Source organism: Enoplosus armatus, chromosome 1 (assembly GCF_043641665.1).
Source record: "Enoplosus armatus isolate fEnoArm2 chromosome 1, fEnoArm2.hap1, whole genome shotgun sequence".
Taxonomy (NCBI): Eukaryota; Metazoa; Chordata; class Actinopteri; order Centrarchiformes; family Enoplosidae; genus Enoplosus; species Enoplosus armatus.
The window spans coordinates 8766448-8786389 of record NC_092180.1 but is presented as its reverse complement, the minus strand read 5'-3'; the positions used below and the strand labels follow the sequence as shown (position 1 = coordinate 8786389).

The following is a 19942-nucleotide window of genomic DNA, read 5'->3' as shown; positions in this document are numbered from 1 at the left end:
GACTAATGTGACCCAGAAACTCCTTGTTGGTCATAATGGGATGTGGCACCTCCGTTGCTACGGAGACACCAGGGAAAAGAGTGGAGACAGGTAAAGATGTGTGGCTGGTTTGCAGATCTGACTTGTTCAAAAGGCAAGTAGCTGCTGCTGCTGCTGTTGTTGTTGTTGTTGTTGTTGTTGTTATGGTCCCTTCAGTCAGTTCAGGACTTGTTTTTTTTCTCCTGTGAGCTATAAAGTTTTGACATTTAGACCCGTTGCCCCAGAGGAAAGGTGTGAAGAAACACATTGGCATCAAACTAGAGCTGACATGTTTGTACACTTGGTCTGCAGGCTGAGCACAAATGGGCCATAAATGTGTTGGACACTAATTGGAGTACAAGCTCAGAAACTGAGAAACACTGTGTTACTCATATTTCACAAATCACATTTTCCTCTCCTCAGTCAAATAGTGGATTAATCAATTAGTCAAAATGAACTACTATTTATTATAACAACTATTTTGATTTTTGATTAATCATTTCAATAATGTTTTTAAGCAAAACTGTCAAACTTTCACTGTTTGCAACTTCCCAAATGTAAACATTTGCTACTTTTCTGTTTTATATCATTGTAAACTGAAGACGTCATCTTGGACTTTATCTTTTTTGTTTTTTATTAGACTAAACAACTCATCGATTAATTGAGAAAGTAGCTTTTTTACTAGTAGACCTCTGCCTGTGCCCCTTTAACCAAACTTCTTGTTCATTTCACAGTTTTTATTGTTTAAGTTCTTGTCCTGCTCTGTTAATTAATCTTGATCTCCTCTGTGAAGCATTTTGTAACATTATTTGTGAAGTGCAGCTTAAATAGTTTATTATTAGCAGTAGCCATGGCAGCAGTATCATGGTTGAGCATTTTACGCATCTCAGTGTCACACTGTGTAGTATGAATCAGATGGTAATTAATTTTTACAGTAGTACATTACACTTGTTGCACACACACACACGCACACACACCAGATGTTTGACAGATGGTGCTTCTCTGTCTCTGCAGTCTGTCTTCTCTCCTCTCTTTTAATGAGTGCTGTTTCTCCTGAAAGCTCTTTTAATTTGCCTAGTTTTTCCAGTCCCACTGTTGCTCATGACCTCCCCTGTGTCTTGTTATCTCCCTCACTCTGTGTGTGTGTGTGTGTGTGTGTGTGTGTGTGTGTGTGTGTGTGTGTGTGTGCGTGTGTGTGTGTGTGTTTGCCTTGCACATGATTTTATTCAATTACCAGGATCTTGTGCTGAATTGTAGTTTTTCGTCTCACAGATGACACGGTTAAGACTCCCGGCCCGGCCCTGAGTAAGACGCCGCTCATCTACAAAGATCAGTCTGTGACGTGTGCATGCATCCATGTGTGTGTGTGTGTGTGTGTGTCTGTGTGCATTTTTACATATTCACGTGATGATGTTTTCCAGAGTGCTAATTTACAAAAGATGCAGTAGAATTAGCAGAATGAGTTCTTGAATGAGAGACGCGGGTGTAAGGAAATACTAAATAAGAGCTGACGAGTCTCTCATGTCATGTTCACGTATGTTATGTAAGTGACTCCAGATATTTCAACATGTCTCCCATCTAAATGAAATGTAACAGCTGGTGTTTTGTCGTAGCTATGAAGGCGGCTGTTTTGATCCAGCGATGGTACCGGCGCTACATGGCCCGCCTGGAGATGAGGCGCAGGTACACCTGGAACATCTTTCAGTCCATTGAATATGCCGGAGAGCAGGACCAGCTACAGGTGACTCTCAGCACAGGCGCCTCTGTATGATCATTTTCAGAGGCATCGTAAAGCTTAAACATGTTGTTTTTTTGTTTCTTTCTTTAGCTCTCCAGTTTCTTCAGCTTCATGCTCGACACCTTCACTCAGCTGAATGGAAATGGGCCAGGTTAGGAGCAAAAAATACTCTTTATCTACAGAATATCAACGTTAGATATTATGTGTATTTCATCTCCGTTATTTGGAAATGTTGGAGGTAAAGTTAATTTTATTGTAGACTAAAAGTGCCTTCATGTGGATGTGATGTAACACATTTTCAGTGAATGCAGAAACTACTTTATTATTCTACTTTATTATTTTGCATTCACTCCTGATAGCACCTTCAGAGCTACCTGTGTATCAGACATGCTGAACCTTAAATCTATTTTGAGGCATTTTGTCTTTTATCCATGTATTTTTCTTTATAGCTCTTAACATCATTTTTTAGGGTTATTTGATGCTGGCGTCCTATTGTGTGAAACTGAATTATTAAAAGAAGTGAGAGATTATTATTATTATTATTATTATTATTATTATGGTGAGAGAACCAGTTTATTTTCAGTTGTTGTTGAATGGTTGTTATTTCATTTTCTAACACAGAAGGATTATATATAGATGTATTTCTCACACTTTTCATCAAATTAACACTGTTTTGTTAGTCATGCCACTGTATTTTCGGTCTAGATTAGAAAACCCATTGCGTATACCCTGTTGCTTAGCAACTACCGTGAATGTGGAGGCCAATGTGTTGGTGTGTTGCACTGACACAGCTGTGGCTTAAGTATGTATTGACCCACTCATCCAGCTAAAAAGCATAATGCTCCATTGACAAGCAAACCCTTAGTTCATCCCTGATTGCTACAGCACATCCTCTTCATGCGTTTTTTTACAGTACGTCGAGTCAACATAAGTGATACAAAGAGGCCAGATTCTGGAGTCTGTATTTATTATATACAGCATCTGTGTTTGTGTGTGTGATAGAATAGAGGACATTTAATAGACACTAAGGGGGAAATAGACAAAAGCCTTACAAAAGAGAAACTGGCCCGTAGGTAGATGTCTGCTCATGCCTTGTTTGTTTGAATAAATTAGAGTCCATCATTTTTCATTAGCATATTGGAGTGGTCTTTTAATACAACAGTGAGGTCACACAGAGCTGGATGTGGCGTTGTGTCAAGCTGTTCATTACAAGGAGCTACAAATTAAAATCTGAATGTGTGATGTGTTTCAGTTCAGTGGGTAAATAAAGATGTTACTTAAAGACGCAATCTGACTGCTGCTCAGTGTTTTTACAACAGAAGAGGAACTACAAATTACATCTTTTGTTCCACACATTCTGCTTTCCTGTCAAAACCTGGCACCTGCATTACCCACAATGCAACTCCGATCAGACTGCAGTCTGAGATTTGGGTGTGTTATGCTAGTAGCGGCTGTTGTAGCCTCAAGCCACTAGCCTCAAGCAGAGATGAGGAGCGGGCTACAGAGGTCTCGTGAGCTCACTTCTTTCAAACTCCACACATCCAGACTTTCAAACTTGTAGTCTTCAGACCCAACCCGACGCTGAAAAGGCTTTATGCAAGTTTTTTCACATATGCAGTAGTACTCCCCAAGACCTGTAAACAGTAATAAAAAATAAACTTGATGGTGTTCCTCTTTAAAGTTTGGATCCATCATAAGTCTTCATCAGGTCTGACAAAGATCCAAACATTGCAGTAATTAAAATTATTCTGGGAGCATAACAGTGCGGGGTTTATACTTTTTGCTTTTAGTTCTGGTTATATCGGGTGGGTGATGACTGTATACTTTGAGGTGAGATTTTGATATGGTGTTTATTCCATGGTTTCCAGCCCTCCAATATCCCTGGTTTTAGGCCATTGTGGATAATGTTGCAGATTAATGAGCAGGACTGCTTTATGGCCTTATTGGATTACCTGAATATCTTGATTTGTCTGGTATTCAGTCTGCTGCTTTAGCCACAAACGGACATTCCTGTCTATCAGTATCAGTAGTATATCACAATATATATCGAAATTGTGAAATATGTCGTACATGACGAGGTAGAAGATTTTATTGAGAATGAGCTCAGTATGTTCACAGCTCCTCACACTGTGTCCCCCAGACTTGATCTCCCAGCTGCTGGACCCGGTGGTCGACCCCTGGTTAGACAGAGAGACCTGCTACAACTTGATCCCTGTTCCAGAGTCGTACACGGGACCCCGCCTGTCGTTTCCCCTCTCCGTCTCTGATACGAACGCTCTCCTCAGCGCATTTAAGGAGCAGCAGGTACAGAATATGTCTCTTTGGTCTTTCTAACTCTCACTTTTGATTGTCTGGCTTAGATTTTTGGGTGCTTTACTTACTTTTCTTCCACTCAGACTCTGCATGCCAGATATGTTGTGCAGCTGCTGTACGAGACCAAAAAGCTCCTCAAACAGATGCCCAACATCATCCACTTGTCAACATCGTACACCAAAGAGATCACTATATGTGGTGGGTGACCATGACCACAGTTTGTGAGCTTTCAGTACACGTGTGCAAACGAGAACAAAAAGGTAAAAACGTTTCAGTCTCATCGTAACGCTGCTGTGATTTCAGAGGGCCATTGAATAAATGAATGACCTGCTCTCTAGTTAAACGATCGCTGATGTCTGTAAATGTGTTGTAAATACAGTTGACTGTATCTTAATGGCAGCGTTCCAAGAAAGGAGGTCTTGTTTATTTGCACACTGATCAGGCACTTGACTCCTCTGCCACGGCTGCCTCCTCCTGCAGATTCGCATCTCATTAAACTCAAGAATACTTGTGACTAAAACAAAAAAAAACACACTGCTTGATTTTTGAGGTGAAGCAATTCACTGTCTAGTTTTCATACCCTGAAGGAATTTTCATCATCTTTAACCTCCTAAGACCTGGCATCCACATGCGTGGACATCACATTTACCATAATACTTAATTCTGCTTATATTGAAATTCAAAATTGTCCCCGTATGCAGAACCACATCATGTCAACGGATGATGCTTAGTGTTTATACTTATCAGGTCCCAATAAGCCCAAATAGCAAAGAGAAATTAAGATAGAGCTTGGGTCTTAGGAGGTTAAATCAGGGATCAATTAATTCAGAAATAGGATTCCAGTATCTCCATTGTTGTGATTTGTCTTTTGGTTACAGGTGATCTGCACGGGCGGCTTGATGACTTACTACTTATATTTTATAAGGTAAAGCTATGTTTTATTTTTTTATTCAGCACCCTTCACTACCTATTTCACAGCAACATGTTTTATGCAGATACATCAGATGTTATATAAATACACAAAAGAGTGAAACAAGCACATGATCGTGACAGAAGCCGCATCAAACAGAGCTGAAGCACTCAAGACTTCTCTAAGAGCTGACTTTAAGTTTGTGACATTGTGTTGATCTTACGTTGCCGTTGTTCAGAATGGCCTTCCCTCCGCGGAGACGCCATATGTGTTTAACGGGGACTTTGTGGACCGTGGGAAAAAGTCGATCGAAGTGGTCGTGCTCCTGTTTGCCTACCTTCTGCTTTACCCCGATTACATGCACCTGAACCGAGGAAACCATGAAGACCACATAATGAACCTCAGGTGGGTTGGAAGAAGAGTAGAAAAAAAATGTGTATCCATCTAGGTTTACCACAGACATGAGGGTGGTAAAATTAGAATAACAATATCTAAATGTGATGTTTGTACATTGTTGTTTCAGATATGGGTTCACAAAAGAAGTCATGCTGAAGTACAAGGTACAGATACGTCATTATGCTGCTTCTATTTTGTACAGAACTCTGCAGGTTGTAGCATGTGATTGCTGACTGTCACAGCTGGTGGAGCTGGGTGGATTAAACTGGCTGGGTGGCCCACAGTTATTTTTTTTATTTTTTTATTATATAATATATGTATTGGGTGTGACTGGCAGATTCATGGCCGCGAGATCCTCCAGCTGTTTCAGGATGTTTTCAGCCTTCTGCCCGTCGCGACGGTCATTGATGGAAAGATCCTGATCGTTCACGGAGGGATATCAGACCAGACTGACCTGGACTTCCTCAGCTCCATAGAGAGACACAAGGTCAGTGGAAACAGGCAGCCAACCTTCATCCTCCATCCAAGCTCTTTTAACTGCAATAATCAATTTTGGCCACTAGGGGTCAGAAAAAAACCTTTTTTAAATGCTGAAAAATCCACAGCCACCACACATCAATGTAGTTGTTGTGGCTAAGATGTGAGCAAACAGTTGGCTACGTTCGTATCCAGTAGACATGGAGCAACAATAGCATTTAGAGGCATGCTTCTCCCCATTTAGTTGTGGTCTCTACAAACTCCTGGGCAAAATATTTGGGTTATGAGCTCCCTTACATGTTAGACTTTCTTCAACAGTCTGTCAGTGAGTTTGTCTGCTGTAAGGCTGGATTACCATCAAGATTACTGTGTGTCAACTCGAACACAATGCACAGGGATTTGGAGAAACACAGGGTTAATAGAGGCCTCCGCTCATTTTTGCTCCGGGGACCCCTAGCAGGTTGTTTTGTCCCTGAGCTGCTGTTAGAGCTTTTACACTGATGTGAGCGGGTCAGACGGAAATACCATACAATTAATTTACAGTCGTAAAACCAAAATCACAAATTACCAAAAACAAACAAATACATTGGTTTTCACTTTGTTTTTGTCTTTCCGTCTCTGCTCTGCTGTCGTAGGTGAAATCTGCCCTGAGGTTTCCCAGACGCAGTTTGGAGCAGCTGGACATCGGTCACTCCTGCAGACAGATGAAAAGAATGAGATCGAAAGACTCTCGTCCCAGCAGCAGTCGCAGCCACTGCAAGAACCAAAGAACCCCCAACCAGAGGTCTGACAGCAGCCCACAGACGCTCACAGATGTTGCATGGTCTTTAAGGTGTACAATAAGAAGGACCCTCTATCTACCCTCTTCTTTCTGTAGAAAGAGGCGATGCAGGCTCAGCCGACAAGACAGCGCCACCTCCGTTTCTTCCTCTTCCTCCTCATCGTCCTCGTCCTCGTCCTCGCTTTGCTCTCCTCGAACTCCGTCCTGCCTCACGCCTCGTCCGTGCCCGTCTTCTCCCAGCATGCCTTACACCATCAATGTCCTCCAAGTTCCTTTCCTGGACTCTCTGTCCTCTGTCCCCCCTCCTTCACCTCCACAACATGAACGGGAATGGAAACAGGTCAGAGGAAGATAATATTGTTCAACTCTGCCCTATCAGGATGTGTCTTATTTAGCTCTTTTATGTGCTTTCCTCTCTCCTGCAGGTAGTGGATATATTGTGGAGTGACCCTAAAACCCAAGAAGGCTGCAGTCCCAACACATTCAGAGGAGGAGGCTGCTACTTCGGCCCCGACGTCACCCAGAGACTGCTGCTCCAACACGGACTCCAGCTGCTCATCAGATCCCATGAGTGCAAACAGGAGGGATATGAGCTCTGTCATGGTGGACGGGTAGACGGGATGCCATACATTCATTCAAATTTGAGTTCAAAAACTTTGAGTCTGGAGAAATAAATGTGTGTGTTCTGTAGGTGATCACCATTTTCTCAGCGTCAAACTATTATGAGGAGGGAAGCAACCGTGGTGCCTACATCAAAGTGGGCAGAGAACTGGTTCCCCGTTTCTACCAGTACCAAGTCAGCCGCACGACACGGAAACTCACCCTGACGCAAAGGTACAACAGGTGTCTGGTGTGCATACGTCTGTGTAAAATGTGGCAGATTACCCACAGCTGGGCGTTGTAGTGCTGAAAAGTAGATTAATGGATTAGTTCATTCAAAGAAAAATAAATGCCGGCAATTTTTACATGAGTTTGGGTCATTTATTAGCTCCAATGTGAGGATTTTCTGCATTTGTCTGTTTTTAAACCGTTATAAAATCAATATCTTTGTGTTTTTGGACTGTTGAGTGGTCAAAACAAGCAATTTGAAGATGCAGCCATGAGCTCTGTATAATTGTGATGAGCATCTTTCACCTTTTTATGACATTTCATGGACTAAATGATTAATGAATTGACATAAATACATATCTGTAAATGATGTAAGACAGCTCAGTCTTAGTTAATGACATGTGTTTGCGTGTGTGTCTGCAGAGTACGAGCTGCTGAAGGCTCTGCCCTCAGGGCCCTGAAGGAGAAGCTGTTCACCCATCGCTCTGAGCTGATGTCGGGCTTCCAGCAGTATGACCACAATAACAACGGTGCGCTCTTCTCGTTTGCCTCACTTATAACACATTACTTACCCAGGTTGACATGTGTAGTAGTCATATGTAAGCATCTCTTTTTTTTCAGGTAGTGTGTCAGTCAGCGAATGGGCTCAGGTGTTGGAGTCTGTGCTGAGATTGGATCTGCCCTGGAGGACACTTCGTCCGCACTTAGCCCGCCTGGCAGCAGATGGCAGTGTGGAGTATCAGTCCTGCTTCGAGGATATGGGGCCGGGGATTTCTCTGCCTCAGGTCAGAGAAGTAAATCCTTATCAGAGTTGGAAAGTACTGTCCTTCAAGGCTATTTTGAGATCCATGTAATTTGTTTTAGTATTTTAACTTTATACTTTTTTCACATTTTGGAGGGAAACTTACCTTTTACTATACTACATTTATTTGATGCCTGTAGAACTTTTAAAAACCATGACAGTGCTTTTGTTTGTTTTTATCTAGGTTTAAATCTTAGAAAGCGGATGAGGTTGGATAATATTCTTAAGCATATAATCATGCATGCTAAATTAATATTTTCAGAAGGGGAGACCATATTTAATTCCCACTTTTCTGCATTGAACGGCTCCCTCCTTTTTTCTTCATGTAGTTTAAAGTGCAGACTCCGTTACATCCAGACTGTTTACAGCATTGAGATACTTCTCACAGTACATTTTAAACACAAGTCTTCTACTTTTCTACAAAAGCTGTTAAACAAATCCTGTGGTTGTATAGTAGTCTTCTGTTTTTGCACATTATTTTCCTCTTTTCTGCTTTTAGGTCACTCCAAACTTGGCTGAAACTCTGTTCAGATACAGGACAGACATTGAGATAATATTCAACATCATAGACAAAGACCATTCAGGTAAAAAAAAAAGTACTGAATCTCTTTGAAGAGGATGCATCAATAATTCAACATGTATTTCTTAAAGTTCAGTAATGTGTGTGTTCTCATGATCAGGTCTGATCTCCATCGAGGAGTTTCGTCACACCTGGCGTCTCTTCAGTGCTCACCTAGGGGTCGACATCGACGACCGAGCCATCGACGACCTGGCCCGAAGTATCGACTTCAACAAGGACGGCAGTATAGACTTCACTGAGTTCCTAGAGGCCTTCAGAGTGGTACACAAACTGGACAACAAGGATCAGCAACTCAGCGGGAAGATGGATGGAGACAAGTATTCGTGAAGGGGAGAATCTGAATCCTAAACTGTGGAAGTCCTGCATGATAAGCAGATAAACTAATGGAGGAAGGAAAGTAGGAAAGCAGGGATAAGATGATATAATTTAGTATTTCTTAAGTTTTTAAAGGAAAAATTCACCTTTATACACCTGAACACTAAACAAATAGCAGTGATTTGGTGATGTACCTTACAACTGGCTGTAAGGATGACAGTGTCAATCTTCAAGACGTTCATGTTTCCCAGAGGATAAATCCTAATGAGTTTGGTGATCCACTGACCTTTCATCTAGCACCACCAATAGGCCAAAGTTTCCACTACAGTGAAATATCTCCACATCAACTAGATGAATTGGCATACATTTTGGTACGTTGGACATTCATGTTTCCCAGACGATGAATCCCATTGGGCAATTTAGGGTGGAGTGTCTTGCCCAAGGACGCCTAAACATGTGGACAGGAGGAGCTGGGGATCGAACTGCCCCGCTCCGTGATTAGTCGACGACCCACTTTGGCAGAAGATAGAAGTCAGGGGCGTAGACCAAGTCACCAAGAACCCACACAAACCCAGACCATGTCAAAATAACTGCTAGAAGTCTGAAGCAGGTCCTGGGGCTACATATTTTAGGTACAGTTTGATTTAGTACAGATGTCACATATGACAGCACTTGCACAGTGCTGTCATATGTGAGTACAACAGCAGGAGTATGATGCAGTACCGTTACCTACTGTAGTATTGCATGTCTTGATGACTGAAGGCTTTAGAAGAAATAGCAGTAGCAATAGCAGAGTTTCAGCTGGTGTGTGTTCAACTGGTTACCAAAAAGGAATAAAATGTCTTTTTTGAAACTAATGGTTGTATTTTGTGTATATTTTCAGACCGTCTGTGTGTGTGTGTGTGTGTGTGTGTGTGTGTGTGTGTGTGTTTGTATGCTACCTCACTCTGGCTTCCTGCCCACTATAATTAACAAACGGCGAGAGCAGTTAAACAGGCCCAGGCATCCTGTCAGCCTGAGTAAATGATGGGTTCAGATTTAACTGAAGGCGTCTTGTGCTACACATACACTTAAAACACATTCACCCACACTCTACTTGCAAGAGGCTACAGAAAGACAAACAGGGAGGTGTGGAGACGAATAGTTTTTACACTGATTGTTTTAGTGCCAGGGTTCTTGGACGTTTCCCTATTTGTTGGCATGTCTGAGTGTGTGATATCACTTTATATATTAAAACAACAACTAAAATTGTTGCTACTTACTATAAAGCAGGCAAAAAGAGCATCTCCCCTGATACCTCCCTATCCATCTGTCAGAGTGGTTTGCGTATGCACCAACTTACCCCTCCTTCCTCCCTTCCTTTCTCCCATCTGCCCATCCTGTAGTAACCCCAAACCACATCTCCCCTCCCCTTCAACCTCTCTTATACTTCTTAACTTTCACTCTCCAAGTACTTTACCCTTAAGCCTTCCTTCCCATCCCTCCCCCTCCAAATGTTGCTAGAGGTATCTCAGCTGAGTACTGTCATCATACATTCAGATGGGGCTCCTGGCAGCACTGGCCGCTCTGCTCTGCATCTACGCTCCAGGTACTTTTTCATGTTAATTTCCATACTTGTGTGTTGTTAAGAGAAGCAGTGCTTTCAGACCACCTCAGGCATTCATTGTGAAACCGTCTACAGTGTGTGGAGCTGAGGGATGCAGTGGGTTTAGACACCTGGAGAACGGGCAGACGTTTTTCCGTTACGGTGGACTGCTGGTGATCTTCCGCTGTCATCCTGGCTACAAGCTCCATGGATACAAAACCAACAGCTGTGTGTCTGGACACTGGTCCCGGGACACCCCAGTCTGTGTTGGTGAGGAGCTTCATTCATGAGCATGTACTGGAAACCTTTTTAATTTAGGATTTCTATTTCAGTTTTTGTCAGTAGATACATTTGGAGGCTAACGTTACTCTTTTGTTCTAGTATTTGTTGACTTTGCTTTATTACAGTGCACAGTGGAGAGTTGACGGGACGCTGAGGAGAGACAACAGCAAAGGTCCCTCGTCAGGCTTAACCTTTTAATCACTTTCCTTGATATTTTCCTCCTCTTTCAGGCTCTGGCTGCTCCAAACCGGGGCCGCTCACCCACGGGACGAGCAGCATGAATGAGGATGGCTCCTGGGTAGCGTTCAGCTGTGATAGTGGCTTTTGGCTACATGGGCCCTCAATGTTGTACTGTAAGGGCCACACGTGGAATAGCACAAAGCCTGTATGCAAAGGTGAGCATGAAAAACTTGACATTTTAATTTTGAATATGCTTGTTTGCTTTCTTGCTGAGACTTGGATTGATACCACTCTCATATCTAAGAGTGGTATCAATCTTCTATTCTGCACTCTAACTGGACTATTTGACAGTTGCTGTACAAACACTTTGCTTTGCCCTAAACTGTACCATTTTTCCTATTTTCTCCTTGTTAGAGTCCGACATGATGAGCTCAGTTTCAAGTGTCAGTGTGCAAAAGCCAAACATACACCAGAACCTCCAGGCTGCCGTAGTTCTAAAGACCCAGCAACAATCCCACTACGACACCCTCACTAATACTGCCTCCAAAGAAGCAAACCTCAAATTTGGCTTGTTGTCTCATACGCCATCCCAGATGTCCACCAGTGAGAGGATTAAAGTGACTAACCCAAAAGTCCACCTGCAGCAGCATATTCACAATTTTAAAGTCACAGAGGGGGTCCAAACAACTCATCATGACACTCAACTTCAGGATTCAAACAAAGCGCAAGGAGCGGAAACAGGAATGGGGAGGCATGGCTCAGAGGCAACAGCTTCACACGAGAAAGCAGAAAAGGTGGACAAAGTTACACAAATCTTTGCATCTAAATCACATCTATCTTCTACTGTCTCATCTGCCTTATCATTAGTGTCAGGAACGGAGCGATCAGCGTCTTCACCACCACCATTTTCAACAGCCCTTTACATTACACCAGCTATCACTGCTGTCACAAACACTGCTGTCAAACAAACTCTCCCAACTGTGATGTTTGCTCCAACTTCCCCCCTCCACCACACAAAATCTATTCTGCCTGTGCTCGGCAGTGAAAAGGCGCTCAAGTTTGGAGAACCTGTACCATCCCAGGACGATGTGACTCCCCCTGAAGTAGCAACAGGCTCTGCACAAACTGCAGATGAAGACCAACAGGCTGAAACTTCTTTCTCTCAGCAAGGGTCTGTAGATACAGAGGAGCCCACAGAGACTTCAACATACACTATATCTACCTCTGTTTCTTTCATTTCTACCAGCTCTTCCTCCACTTCCTCACACTCCTTATCACTCCCTCTTCCCTCCTTTACTGCCTCAACTTCCTCAAGTCCTAGCTCCACCCAACCCAATATGAAAACACAGCTGCCTAATGTCACCTTTCCTTCAAACACCTCCACCACCGCTGAACCGAGATCTCGTTGGACTGAAAACCACAACCTCACAATGAATGCCACCTCCAAACCCCCTCTGCTGTCTCTGACCCTCAGTAGACGACCTGTGTGCCCGTACCCACCTGTGCCCGCTCATGGGACCTTTTACTTTCGTAATGTAGAGAATCCACTTCCCAGAGAGTACAGACATTACATACAGTACGCCTGCTACCCTGGTTATACGCTGGCTGACGGAGACGTACACAGCTACTGCCAGCAGGGGGGCACCTGGAGCGGCATCACACCTGTTTGTCTCGGTAGGTGACGTTGCTGCTCCATAACTGATAAAGAAAGGAAAGACGTGCTGATGTGTAAAGAAAAGGGAAAGTGCAAGATGTTTATTTGCCAATGATACTGCCCAGCACTAGTCTTTTATTGTTTTGTTGTTTATTGTTGATATAAGGCCGTTTTCCAACTGGAATTTTATTTTGATCATATTTTTTAATATTTTGGACTCACCTAAAGTATTTTTTTTTTTTGTCTTACTTTTTTATTTTCACTTCCCACTTCACTTTTGCACCAGCAGGAATTCAACTCTGAAACACAGAGCAGATTTAAAGACAGAAAGAAAATCAGCTGCCTGTCATTGATTTCCGTGTCATAAACTTTACATTCCTGAGAGGTAATGGGTTCATCACAGTCACAGCAATCAATCAAAGTTATCTTATAGATATCAGCATTATATGTGTCTGCAAAACAAACATCAGTAAAATAAGTAAAATTCACATATGCAATAACATCCGTATTATAAAATAGTGTGGAATTGATATATGCAGTAGAAAACGCAAGAAAATAAGACGTAAATACATTAACAATACACATGCAGTTTGCATGCAAACAGCCATTTTAAAATATTATTTAGCGTTTATTCATGTTTTCAGTTTACACATGAATGACTGTAACATATGAGTGTTATCTAGAGTTTATGTTAGATCTTGTTTGTGAATGGCAACTCATTCTGCAACTGACAGTCCGTCATTCGTACTACACTTGTTTGACTTTGACAGGTTCATATTTTCTTTTTCCCTTTTACTTTTTCGTATTCATTTTCTAAGATGAAGGCAGCGTTGTCTCGTCGCAGTCCTGTGGTCTGTGTTGAGTCTTGGGCTGCAACTAATGATTATTCGCTGAGAAATTTCTCAATAAATCAATTCATTGTTTGGCACATAAAATGTCAGGAAACTGTGAAAATTGCATTACAATTTACTGAAGCTCAAGGTGATAACCAGCAGTCAAAAACCCAAAGATATTTAGTTTGCTATCACATGAGACAAAGAAAAGGCAGAAAACCCTCACATTTGAGAAGATGGAACTTTTTGGGGATTTATGCTTAAAATTACTTTTTTGATTTATTACATTTCAGCTCTAGTGGAGTCACATCTATTTTGTTAGTGTTTCAATCAAGCGGTTTCATGTCAGTCATCTGTTTTAAAGACAGTTTTTCTGCTATACAGATCATCTCATGCTGAAATGATAGTGCCAAACATTATTTTGAGCTCACTTGTTGATGAGGTTCAGCCTCTACTGTTGTTACAGATTCAAACTGGGTCTTCTCCAGTCCTACACTTCTCTCTGATAGTGTACTCTGAAAGTCAAAGTCTCATTGTAACTGTTGAACCCTTTAATTTGTAATTACCCCTGAACTGATCCATCCTCCATCCTTACTGTTTGTCTCCAGAGTTGACACCATGTTCAGTTAACAACGGAGGCTGTTCCCAGCTGTGCTCTCACTCGCAGCACTACAAACAGAGCTCCAACCAGACCCAGACCAGAACTCAGTGCCACTGCAGGCCTGGATTCACTCTGCTGGATGACGGGCGAACGTGTCGAGGTGAGCATATTATTGTATTTTCTCACTGTGACTGCAACATTCTTCCTGAATCCCCTGTGGACGCCCCGGGCTCTTCCTAATAACAAGACGGCGTGCACTGAGGCATGTTACAGCACAACAGGGAATCTCCTTCACATGTTTTATGTGTTTGATGTTTCAAGGCTCACAGACGAGCGTAAGTGAGCTGTGAAATTTATGGCAGCACGATCACCTTGTAGGACTTAGAAGGCTGACATTTACTTTAATATATTGTCTCAAGTTATACGTGCCTGCTCACAGACAACTTATAATTTGTGAGAGCCATCAGTGGATGGGGTTGATTTTTTTTTTTACCGTGTTATTGTGTGTGCACTTTGACAGATACTCCCGTCCAGACAATCATGGTTTGACTGATTAAAGTTTAGTTTTAGCCAGAAAGTTTCTGTCTCCTGTCTAACCAAGTGAAATAAAGAAAAATGTGCCTTTATTTTGGTCCTCATTTCAAAACGTGACATTCTTTCCGGACGAGACTTTGTCCACATGGTCTTCTCTAAGTAGAGACGGTGTCAGAAAGTGGAAAGATGTTGAGCCATGAACACAGAAAAGGCAGGTACATCGAGAAGGTTGGGGAAATGGTGCTTTCCTGGGAAAACAAGGGCAGAGCTGATATACAGGCTTTCTGAGTCCTCTCTTCACATCCTTGTTTCCTGTCTCTGAAGGACAGGAAGTCAGAAAACATCTGCGTTATGGTTTGCTTATTACAGGCCAAAACAGCCAGCAAAACATGGAGACACATCAATGAGGTTTCAGATTCCAGCTTGATCCAGAGCGACAGGGGAGATGGCCGCCTTTCATCTGCTGCTCTTTTTCTTTCATCTCAGTGCCGCCTGGACTGTGCGTTTTTTGTCAGTGTGTGCTTTATTAAATCTGTGCAATTCAAACCAGTGCAACATACTGTATGTACTGTATGTTATTTATGTTTGTGTGTAGATGTAGATGAGTGTGTGGAGGCGCAGCACCAATGTCAGCAGAGATGCATCAACACATTTGGTTCCTTTATGTGCAGCTGTGACGACGGCTATCAACCAGCTCATGATCAGACCTCCTGCACAGGTGTGTGGCTGTGTGTATTTGTACATTTGTGTCTGTCTTTGTCATTTACGTCTATGAACAAAGTGTTTTTCTACATGGCTCTCCATCTTTCCAGATGTAAATGAGTGCCTGCTGCCTGCGGCTGTTACAGGCTGTGTGTTCGGCTGTGTTAACACTCCAGGAAGCTTCCACTGCCAGTGTCCTGCTGGCTACAGCCTTCAGTCTGCAGACAGCCACTGCCAAGGTGAGGGGACACTCGCTAAACATTACTATTACTGTGAACCATGCCTTGTTCGGGGATGGATGGTAGTGGCGGTCGGCCGGTCCACCACTTTGACCCAGACTGAAACATCTCGACATCTGATCCCCTGATTTTTCCTCTAGTGCCACCATGAGGTTGTCATAAGTGAAATGTCTCCACAATTGTTCAAAGAATTGTCATGAAATCTGGTATACAAATCACTAAAATTTAAGATATTTTTTTGTCCCCTGATCTTCCATCTTCAATTTAATTTGTCCATAACTTTGATTTATGACCAAATACCTGCACAGACATTAGCACTGCCTCAGTGTAGAATGTTATACTTCACTAAGATGGTGCTAACATTTGTTAATTAGCATATAACACCACAACAACATAAGTACTGCAGTAACATGGTAAATGTTACTTGTTTAATATCAGCATGTTAGTAGTAGTACAGTAGTAGCAGTACAGCCTCACAGAGTAGCTAGCCTGGCTGTAGACTCTTAGTCTTGTTTTGTCGTCTCCATGACACACAACTCAAATTTTAAACTTACCTAAAATATGTGAAGAGTTGTTTTCGAAGTAGCTGAGGTGCACCAGAATATGAAGTGAATGATTCAAAATCTCATTTTCAAACCAATTTATTTAAACATACGGCAAAATTGGTAGTGTAGTTCCTACATGACACCATTCAGGGTTATTTTATTAGACTTATTATTATACATTTAGTGATCTTTTGTGGCCAGCACTTATATGGCACAAAATAAAATAATAAAATACTAAAACAGTTTGTGCAACTTTGTCCTAGTGCATTTGCATTTTGATAATATGACAATAAAATATAATATACAAATAAAATAGAAAAGGTGTGGACTTATGCTTGGTTGTCATCTTCTCCTAAACCTTCTTATCCAGATATAGATGAGTGTGCTGTTAATCAGGGGCTCGGGCCTTGTGCGGAGCAGTGTCACAACTCACCAGGATCCTACCAATGCTCCTGCACCTTCGGGCGCATCTTAGCCGGAGATGGCCACAGCTGCATCGCAGAGTGTCCACCTGGGTACAGGAAGCAACCGACACCAACACCTGAGAACTCAACTGCACAAGCTCTGAAGGAGGAGTGTGTAGGTAGGAAAAAAATCAATCAATTTCTCCAACTTGTGTCAAAATTCTGAGCTTCCTGGTTGTGTCCACACACACAGATATAAATGAGTGCCAGGAGGAAAAGTGCGAGTGGCAGTGTGTCAACCTGCCCGGCTCTCACTGCTGCATCTGCCCCAGAGGATACACACTCCACAGAGATGGACGGCGCTGCAAGGGTCAGTGGGGTCATACACACACACATCTGTAACACTACGGTGTATGGTATGTGGTAAGACACATGATAGAAACTTTATACTTCAAACACAGGTTTCTTTTTCCAAAATTGTAGATAATTTGGAGGACCTTGCTGCACAAAATTAATATTAATGGGAAAAATATGTAATTAATGGCCTAATTAATCACGTTCACATAAAGGAGTAGTTCAACATTTTGGGTAATATGCTTATTTGCTTTCTTGCCGAGAATTTAGAGAGTTAGATGAGAAGATTGACACCACTCTGTCTCTGATATCTGTCCGTCCAATATGAAGCTGGAGCCAGCAGCCAGTTAGCTTACCTCAGCAATAAAGACTGGAAACAAGGGGGTCACAGTGGGGTTGCCAGGCAACACGGGGATACTCTAATTTAACTAAAATTTAATCATAAACATTAAATTCATGAATAGAAAAAGTAAAGAAAACCAATTCATTAATATATCAAATTATTGTTTTTATCCTGTGATAAATCCTGTTTTATGAGTGAAATTCATATAAAAGGGAGAGTTTATGTGTAAATATTCACTGTAGTTATGTATACTGAGTGAGTTTTCCTCTTCACTTCTCCTCCAGACGTTAATGAGTGCAGCCGGAAGAATGGAGGGTGTTCTCACCTGTGTGTGAACCAAAGAGGTGGGCATAAATGTGCCTGCCCAGCTTCCCATCGCCTCTCCCCCTACAGCTGGAAGAAATGTCTACCAAGGACGACAGCGAACACTGCTGGCTGAGCTGGAAAGCACCTCAGTCAGGCCAAGACAGACATCCTGGTTTCAAAAAGTCTGTCCCTCTTCATGTCTTCTCCTTGTGTGACGAGACAGGAGGTAACACAGAAGCGAGTATCACTACTACTTTGACTACACTGACAGTGGGCATCATCGTCTGACTGTGGTCTTCAAAACCCAAAGAACTCTTGTACCCATGAAAGTGACCCATGAACCAACAAATGACTGTTTATACTCCCGGTGAACGCTACATAATAAGCCTCTGTCCAACTTGTTAAATAGATTTTTAGTATTCGGCCATTTCTCCTTTAAAACTGTATTTTCTGTATTGATTCAGAGAAAAAACATTTGAATTTTGAATCTTGGTTAAAAAATACACAACTTTACGTAGCTGTGTCTCGTGCTTAAATTAATATTGACCACAGTGTACCATATATTTATATTTTTTCCATATGTAAGTTAATATTCTCAATATATTATCCTAATTCAGTTATTCATGTCAATCAGTAAATGTGAGTATTGAAACATGACTCTTAATTTTATTACTGCTATTTACCTCATATGTGATGTAATGCATTATTGCATTATAATAGTAATGATCTGCAGGTACAAAGTAGGACCAAACTAATTTTGTTATGGCCCCCATTTGATGCGTGGCCCACTGGGGGCCTCAATATCCAATGTGGGTCCAGAGCATGCCCACAGTTTGCCCACTGTGGGCCTGAACTAATGTCCACTGTTAGCATGCACACAGTATGTCCACTGTATGCACACAGTGTGCTGCTCACAAAAACATATTCCTTATTCTGATTAACTGTTGATTAACTTTTAAATTCAAACAGTTTGTTATTCAATTTATTTATTTAACATTCACAATTTCCAATTCACTTTAATTCAAGTTAGCTCTCTTTGCAATAACTTTTTTTTTTTTTTTTGGCCACTTGGCAGCACAAGAAACAAGTTATGAGCACAACATCGACATTCATCACCTTTTAAGTTGATATGTTGCTTATTTACACATCCAGCAGTTACAGAGCAACATTAGCTTTCATTAGGAGTCGTATTTCTGGCTGCCTGGTGAATGAAAGTCAAATATTCACTCTATTTTAGCTGTTTTTGGTTTCTACCGACTCCTGAGAAAATATCTGGCTCTTTAGCTACTAAATGCTCCACTATGTTCACCATCTAGTTGCAAACTAGTGCAAACAGTAAATTTACAGACCGGACAGAAACAATGAGCTAAAACTCACTATGAAGCTCCACGGACGACCTTTTTCACATTGCCACAGTGTTTTCACTTTGTCATTTGATACATTGTTATTATGTAATATTAATATGTAATAATAGTATTATGTAATATTAATATGTAAGCTAAATACACCCAGAGGCAAACCCTAAATAAGATAAATGACAGGTTGCCATTGTTGATCAAAGGTTTTATTATTGTATGAACACACTTTGAAAATGTCATAACAAACATACTTTTCTTATGGAAATGAGGAGCAACTGCATTGTTAAAATAACTGAAAGGGTCATTCAATGTTAAATAGGAGATCTGTATTATAATAGCAAAATTATATTATGATTTTTTTCAAATATGAATATACAATATATATATATATATATCTTCTTATATTAGTTTTAAGTAAATGCAAATATTTCAGGGTAAGGGTTAGCATTAAAATATATCAACATTTTACTGTTTCCTGCTGTTTTGCCTTCAAAATCAAAGCACTGGGATGAAAGTTAAAGATAATGCTCTTCTCAGACTTACAAAGACCTTATTCAACATCCTCCTCACCTCTCTGGGACTTCACCAATATCTGGCTGTACTTGCATTTCATTCTTAACGTATACATCATGCATATACTGTATATATTCATACTGTATACATATAAAACACCTCCATGCATTAAAGCATAATTCTACCCCAACATACCAGAAATAAACCTAACCTAACACTGTAGGTAGCTGAACCTCCATATCTGTAGCAAAACCTTGGGGTGACATTCATATGCAGACGGATGGACTCATTTTCATTAATGGTACAAAACACACAACACATACACAAGAACAAAAACATCTATCAAAACTA

General features: G+C 41.5%; 1 protein-coding gene across 1 annotated transcript; it reads left to right on the top strand.

Annotated features, from left to right (window-relative positions):
- The first annotated feature begins 35 nt into the window (after nt 1-35).
- ppef1 (protein phosphatase, EF-hand calcium binding domain 1) lies at nt 36-9170 on the top strand. The gene is made up of 18 exons (XM_070904252.1): nt 36-90; nt 1291-1323; nt 1632-1759; nt 1847-1907; nt 3897-4060; nt 4153-4267; nt 4948-4994; nt 5218-5384; nt 5503-5539; nt 5713-5862; nt 6488-6636; nt 6730-6973; nt 7059-7244; nt 7325-7467; nt 7885-7991; nt 8083-8246; nt 8763-8847; nt 8944-9170. Exons 1-18 carry the CDS (start codon nt 36-38, stop codon nt 9168-9170), a joined length of 2262 nt encoding a protein of 753 aa, XP_070760353.1.
- Nucleotides 9171-19942: the final 10772 nt, after the last annotated feature.

Excerpts from the sequence above, each read along its gene's own strand:
- ppef1 (XM_070904252.1), top strand. The coding sequence starts at position 36 with ATGGGATGTGGCACCTCCGTTGCTACGGAGACACCAGGGAAAAGAGTG. Across the intron at positions 7,245-7,324 it reads AGCTCTGTCATGGTGGACGG|GTGATCACCATTTTCTCAGC; the intron begins GTAGACGGGATG and ends TGTGTTCTGTAG. Across the intron at positions 8,247-8,762 it reads CGGGGATTTCTCTGCCTCAG|GTCACTCCAAACTTGGCTGA; the intron begins GTCAGAGAAGTA and ends TTCTGCTTTTAG.